This window comes from Indicator indicator, chromosome 3 (assembly GCF_027791375.1).
Source record: "Indicator indicator isolate 239-I01 chromosome 3, UM_Iind_1.1, whole genome shotgun sequence".
In the NCBI taxonomy this organism is placed as follows: Eukaryota; Metazoa; Chordata; class Aves; order Piciformes; family Indicatoridae; genus Indicator; species Indicator indicator.
Genome location: NC_072012.1, coordinates 40,310,007 through 40,317,369, shown reverse-complemented (window position 1 = coordinate 40,317,369; position 7,363 = coordinate 40,310,007). Strand labels below are relative to the sequence as shown.

Sequence of the window (7,363 nt, the reverse complement as noted above, 5' to 3'; positions counted from 1 at the left end):
CCACTGCCATCATTTCTTCTTTTAATGGGTCATTAGAAGGTTCAGCTCTTTAGATTCATAGCACATCCTCTGCCACTTGACTTAAGAGTAGATTTGTCAGCAGAAGACAGCAGCCTGCCAGATTGGCAGAGGGTGAGAGGAGGGGAATAAGGAACTGAGGGGGAGTGGAAATTAGTGCATTCCACATATATTAATTAATTGCATAGACAATCTTAGATTCACAAGTAGGAGATGCAAAATCTCCAGAGAAGTGTGTTCTAAGGTTCACCTCCTGAAATTCTTGCCTCTCTTCTGTTTAACTCTCTTCTTGCCCTTTATACCATCCCCATCTGCTTTTCCAGTCTTAACTGACTTCTGCATCCTCAAACTATCTCCTCCTCAGTTGCCTCATCAGTAATGACGATGCTATGCCATTAGCTTTCTGCTCCTCTGATCTTGCCCTTCCTTCCCTATGCATCTCTTATCTTCCTGTTCCCTTTCTCCCATCTTTGCCTGCTTCTCTGCCCTGCTGTCCTCCACTGTTTACTCTTGATTTTAAGGTGCTGTGCTCAAGATTTACTCTTTAATCATCCCTCTTGCCTCATTAGAGAATGCAACTTCTCCTTTTATTCTGCTTCTTTCTCTCAGAGGTTGCTTCTTTCTCCTTCTCCTCTCTGCCTACAGGCAGTTTCCCAGCTTCTGGCTGTAGCTGCTATCAGCAATGCAGAGCAGACATTGCAGAGTTTGCCCTTTTCAGACACTGTACCACTGGTGAGATTGGAGAAATGAGTATGAGGTTAATATGTGGGAACTGAATACTGTGTTTAAGCTGTGAAGGGGTGGGGATAATCAATGCATATGGATTCAACTGGGAATTTAATGACAAACTCTTAAACAGGTATCCAAGGACAGCAAGAGTCAACAGAAATGTTAATTACCCAGCTAAGTATGTGTACACTTTGTTACAAGACAGCAAAAAAAGCATGTCCCTTGGCACAAATCACTACCCTGCCAAATGTTATGTCCCTGCTTCAAACCACAGTGACGCTAAAATACTCTCAGAAAAGAACATGATTTGGTTTATTCTTACTATTTAAGAGCAAATTTTTTTTCCTTTACTAAGTTTTGAGAAGTGGCTGATTCGTTCTTACTGAAAGTTACCAAAAGTTGCACCTGAGGTAGACACCAAGCATAGAAGATTTTCTCCTCAACAGTTATTTTGGCAAAGGATGAAGTAGGAGAAAAACAAAACATTCCAATTAGACATACAGAATAAGTTTAAAAATAGGCTGTTGCTACCTGAACTATGGTTACTGAATTAAAAAAAAAAAAAAATAAAAGGGGGGAAAAAATGCTTCTATGACATTTAAAGCTAAGTAGTTTGAGAAAATTCTTTGCTTGAAAATGTGTGACATTTTCTGATTTGGAAGAAACACATGTAGCAACTGCTCCCCACTAGACAAGAAAATAGAATTTTTAGATGAACCTTTTTCTTTCATGTACCAGGCATTTTCTATCTGGGTGGGTAGGGGATGTCATGGACCAGTCATGCTTCACAGAGTATTACTTTTCTTTTTTAATGAACTGCCAGAAATTACATTCCTTGGCCCAAGACTGAAGAATAGTTGCATTGTTTTTGAAGAGAAAAAAAATATAGCTATAGTGAGAATACACAAAAGAAGAATTTTGTGTTTATGTAAAACCAATACTAAGCTTACATCACTTAAGAACAACTGGAACTTATAATTAACCATATGAAACATTAAGGATTAATTCCCTTTATTTTTCAAAAGGCAGGCATAAGAAATGAGGCAGGGTATGAATCGTAAATGTTAATGTGCTTGTACCTCTATATCCCTCTTTTGACAGTGATTAGTGCAAAGCTAACTGCACATATAATCTGTGGCAAGGAGCACTGGACGACAGCTAAGAGACAGTGACAATGTCTTTAAACTGGTGGACAATTCCTGCTCAACTTGGAGTTTTTAAAGTGAACTGCAAAGGACTGGCATGCCTCTTGGTCTTCACAGTGAGTGTTTGTGGCAGTGCCCCAGGGATGTGTCCAACAGCCTGTATCTGTGCCAGTGATATCGTAAGCTGCACCAATAAGAATCTCTCTCGAGTACCAGGAAATCTTTATAAATATATGAAAAGGCTGGATCTGAGTTATAACCGAATTGGGTTTTTGGAACCTGAATGGGTCCCAGTGCTGTTGGAGAATCTGAACACTTTAATAGTCAATCACAACAGCATTAGCAGCATTATCACTGGAAGCTTTTCCACAATCCCAAATCTGAAGTACCTAGACTTGTCGTCCAACAGCCTGAAAACGCTGGGCAGTCCTGTTTTTCAGGAACTAAGGGCACTGGAGGTTCTTCTGCTGTACAAGAATCAGATAACACAGATAGACTCTTCAGCCTTTGGAGGATTGTACAAATTACAGAAACTGTACTTAAGCTATAACTCGATCTCGCATTTCCCGCTGGACTTGTACACTGGAAAATATAAACTGACTGATCTTGTGTTGCTGGACATTTCCTTTAATCACATTCAGTTGATGCCTATTCAGCGCCTGAGTTCAGTGCCAGCCAGACATCTTAGTGGAATTTATCTTCACGGCAACCCGTTTTATTGTGACTGTGTGTTGTACTCCATGCTAATCTTCTGGTATCAAAGGCACTTCAGCTCCGTGGTGGACTTCAAAAATGACTACACTTGTTTGTTGCGATCAGACCCAAAAGGTTACAATAAACTGCCTTTACTGCTTGACAACTTTCTGAATTGCTCTGAAAGCACTGTCAACAGCTCTTTCCAAGCCTTTGGGTTTGTTCACGATGCACAGGTTGGTGACAGGCTGATTGTTCATTGCGACAGCAGAATCAGCGACGCAGGCACACGCTTTGTTTGGGTTACTCCAGACAACAGATTGCTGGAGCCAGATAGGGAGACTGACAACTTTAAGGTGTTTCGTAATGGCAGCCTGGAGATAACAGATGCCCAGCTAGAAGACTCAGGGCTGTACTCCTGCATCGCAATAAACAAGAAAAGACTATTAAATGAAACCATAGAGGTTAGAATAAATGTTAGCAATTTCACAGTGAACAGGTCCCACTCTCAAGAAGCATTTAATACAGCTTTTACCACCCTTGCTGCCTGTGTAGCCAGTATTATTTTAGTACTGCTGTATCTTTATCTGACCCCTTGTCCATGCCAATGTAAGTCAAAAAGGAGGAAGAGAAAGCAGAACCAAAGCAGTGCCCACTCATCCATACTGAATTCCACACCATCACAGGAGCTGCCAGCTGATGAGAAGAAGGCTAGCACTGTTAAACGGGTGGTTTTTCTGGAACCTGTGCACGAACCAAAACATGGTCAGAATGGGAAAGTAAAATTGTTCCCTAACGACAATATCATTGCTGAGAGTATCTTAAAAACTACTCGAACAAAATCTGACTCCGATTCTGTCAACTCTGTGTTCTCAGATACACCTTTCATGCCATCAACTTAGTTTGCTGCCTGTGTTTGTATCGTGCAGTTATATTTCTGAATACCTCCTTTGCTTGTAGCAATCATCAGGAAAAATAAAAAGAGATAAAATGTTTTAAAAAAAAGTATCTATTGTCAGTCCTTGAAGTGCGTCTCCTCTGTCTGAGAGTGCAGGCCATCTGTGGCATTAATGTGAATGTTTTCAGTTCAGGCATAGCCTTGGATTTTACTCTTTTGTCCATACAGAAATACTTCTTATGGATGTTTAGAGGTGTTTTCAGTGCATACAACTGACTCTTCAGCAGCAGAGGCTGATCCCTACACTCTCAGTTCTGCTGAGAGCTCAGCTCCTCTGTGAACTCAAATGACTACAGAGAAAAATGTCCAGGCTTCTGGCAGTTTCTTTCACAGGCTCATGAAATCTTTACTGTAAAACCACCAGGGGAAAAGAAAAAAGTAATGAGTTTTCTTGGACCGATAAGAACAAAAATATTAGCTTTGCCTCCAAGATGTCCTAACAGCATTGGATAAATGTTTATGGCCTTCAGCTCTTAGTGTGTTTTTGAAAAATCACTTTGAAAACTTTAAAGAGAGGGCATTGTTATCATTTTATTCAAAATGTAGTCATGGTATTACTCATTCATGGGAAGTAAAACGATTGCACTTGTTTATAAATATTGACACAATGAAACCAAGTAAAAGTTAACACATTACTTTTGCAACTGCCTTAGTCAGGGAATGAAAGTTGTCTGTCATGAAGACTCAAGCTAATCAGCAGTAACTCATTAATATGTGATAAGTGGATTGATTGTAATCTGTTGTCTTAACTTCACTACTCACTGTACACCTGGCATCCCATGTGGCAAACAAGTCTGTCACCATCACCAGGGCTCCTGCTTCATCTTAACAGTGGCTGGCTTCTCTTCAGAGGTCACTTCATGAAATAAGAGGAATATTTCAATTATTCCTTTCAGTGGCACATGGTTCCAGTAGTCTTACAAAATTTGTTACATAAAGATTTTTCTCAAATGAGGAAATGCAGTATTTGGACAAAAATACAGGAGACTTCCTACATTGTGAATTCAGAAAGAACATCTTTTCTCTAGACTTAGCCCTTGTCTTGTATGTATTGCTTCCTTCCTTGCCCAAATGTATCACTGTCAAAGTTTATTAACCTGGTAAGACCTGATCTGGACTGGTCATGCAACATAGGTTGCATGAACTATTAATATAATGAGCATCCTGTTCTATTTGCTATTTCATTTTTCTGTTCTATTTGCCTTTTTTGCCAGTCTTCCTCACATTGATTAGGACGTACTTCAGAAGAGTTTTGCAAGGAATTACAACTTACCAAAGAGTAATTGGAATATGTCTGTCTTGTTCTATCTTTGGGGAATATACTGAAAGAGTAAAGGAGAAAAAAATCAGAATCAAAAGGCTATATTGTATGACAAGTGCAGTTTATTTTTGAGAGGCTTACTGTAACAGCCACTTGCCACTTTTTGTGATTTCTTTCAAGAGGTATTTCATTGTGCTAAAGCTTATATCTGTCTGAGCCAAAGCTGTCAGCAATTAATTTGCTATAGAGAAATCCTGATTTAGCTAATTGTCTGAAAGCAAGCTATCTGGAAAACAGATCAGGAAACAGTATTGTTGTGATGTGCACAAAGCATGTGAAATTAGAAAATTGTTGGAGATTTTAATTCACATATTCAGAGAAATGGCAGATGGAAATTAATTTTTTTCTAGACAGAGGATATTAAGTGTTTAGGAGAGAAGGATGACCAGGGGTTTGAGTCTTTTATTTCTACATTTATCTTTGTGAATTTAAAAGTGGCTTCTGCTGTCAAACAAGTTAGCGTCCTTTCATAAAGGTCTTTCCCTCTTTCATCTGTACACATGCATTAAACCAAAATCCATATGTTTACATACAAGGTGTGATGGAAAAACGGTGATTGTCTTTGCTAAAATTGGTGATGGGTCATCTGTCAATGAGGCAAAGGCTTGACACTGTCTCCTTCTCAAAGATGGGTAGTGGGTGGGTATCCTCTGTGTGCAAAGGCTGAAATAGTGGTGAGTCAAAATGGGAAAGGGAGAGGTAAATGGAAACCCCCATGGAAGGTTGTACAAATCAGTTACAAAAATATGGGCAGATATTAGACTCTGTTGTCATATGTGAGGCTAATTGACTGAGATTTTGGTCTTTACACAAGATGTTCAGGACTGAATAAGAAAATGAGCTGTTGTTGTTGGAGCTAGGAGGTAGATGTACACATCTCCTTAGCAGCTAAGGCTGAGCAGGTGCACTCTCCTGCTATTCAGAGTGCAAGGCAGTGAGACTGCATGTTGATCTTACCGTGCATTTGAAATCTGCATAGTGGTCCCAAATATAAAAGATAGAGATCCTACAGCCTTCCTTCTGCAGGGCTGCTCTCCTGCAGCAAGAGTGGGATCAGATTAATGCTGCTGGGTGACTTGAGAAGCTGAAAGTTGATCTAAGCAGCAGATACTTACTGTGACTATAAACTCCCTGTATTTTGCTGACTGTTTCAAAGTGCTGCTCTAACTGTGAATATGAACAAGGTGCTAAAACTGTAGCATTTGCAAGAACCACTCTCTTAGTTTCTGCTTCTTTATGATAGCCTTGTCAGTTCAGTAGGTGCAGCTTTAATAAAGGTTTATTAAAGTCCTTATTGAAGAGTTATCATATAGCAACAACACCATCAATCTACAAGCCCAGTCCTCTTCTTGGAAGCTGTGGAAAACCAAGCAGCTCAGCTGTTGCTCCCTTCCCATGCAATGCATGCCCCCGTGGGGCCTGTGAGCAGGGAACCAGCACTGCTGTCCAGCTCCACAGCCGTGCAGAACCCTGGGTGTTCACATGGGCAGGAAGGGCTATGTAGATGCCACACCAGTAGCTCCAGTGCAGTCTGCTCTCCTAGCAAGTCTTCACTGGCAGACCTATTCTACTGCTGTGTGGTCCTGGATTTCCCATTGCTGTTTCCAGCAACTACCAAAGAGCTGAATGATATTTTTAATACAGAGACATCTCAGTTCTGCAAGGTGTCGACTACTCTGGCACCAGACCAGCCACACTCTTGAAATGGGTTTGCAGTAAGTGAGGGCTACCAGCTTGTTGGCAAGGAATCTCTGGGCATGGAGTCACTTGCGGCCTCGGCAAGATACCTGGAATGAGATATTCCCCATGCAGCTCAGATAATCCCAGGTGAATTTTGCTCTCCCTTGTCTTCTCTCCAGTGCCTGAGGCCATGCCACTCCAGGTCATAGGCAGGGCTGAATACTGTGTCTTTTTGTGGGGTTCTTTTGAACTTAAACCCTCCAGCACTTCAGCGGTGGTGAGCAGCTTTTCTCTTACTCAAGCACTTACTGCATCAGTTCCAGCTGCTTCACAGACGAGAAACAAGCTGCAGACAGCTCTGGTAGGCCACGTCCTTGCCTTTGGGCGTTGCCAGTACTGCACATGCCTGCAAGGCATAAGCTTTTGCGAAGTCCCTTAGAAACCAGTTGTGCAAGGCCAGCGTGAAACCTCTCAGGCTAGTCCTGAGTGTAGCAACAACAACTGCACAACTACATTGTTCCCGTGTTATTTGTAGGGGCAAGTGAGAGGGAAGGCTGCTAGTCATCTCTCTGCAGCATCTGACTGTGACTACCTCACTAACAATGAAGACATTCAATGTCTGACTGCCCCGCAAACATGATGAACAGCTGCCAACCAAGCTAGAAACTAAGGGTGAACTGAAGTGCTTTCCTGATACTAGCCCTTAATCTGGTTATGACAGCCCAGCACCATGTCCTTTTAGCCCAGATGTTCACCTCCCACTTGTTAGGCAAGTAGTGTTGTGGGTTAGTAGTGTGACTCCTTAGCACTGCTTCTTCA

At 41.4% G+C, this 7,363-nt stretch overlaps 1 protein-coding gene across 1 annotated transcript; it reads left to right on the top strand.

Moving 5' to 3' along the window:
- The first annotated feature begins 1,921 nt into the window (after positions 1–1,921).
- On the top strand, positions 1,922–3,487 carry AMIGO2 (adhesion molecule with Ig like domain 2). The gene has a single exon (XM_054399902.1). The coding sequence runs from the start codon at positions 1,922–1,924 to the stop codon at positions 3,485–3,487; it is 1,566 nt and encodes a 521-aa protein (XP_054255877.1).
- Positions 3,488–7,363: the final 3,876 nt, after the last annotated feature.

Coding starts and splice junctions, on each gene's coding strand:
- AMIGO2 (XM_054399902.1), top strand. CDS start 1,922: ATGTCTTTAAACTGGTGGACAATTCCTGCTCAACTTGGAGTTTTTAAA.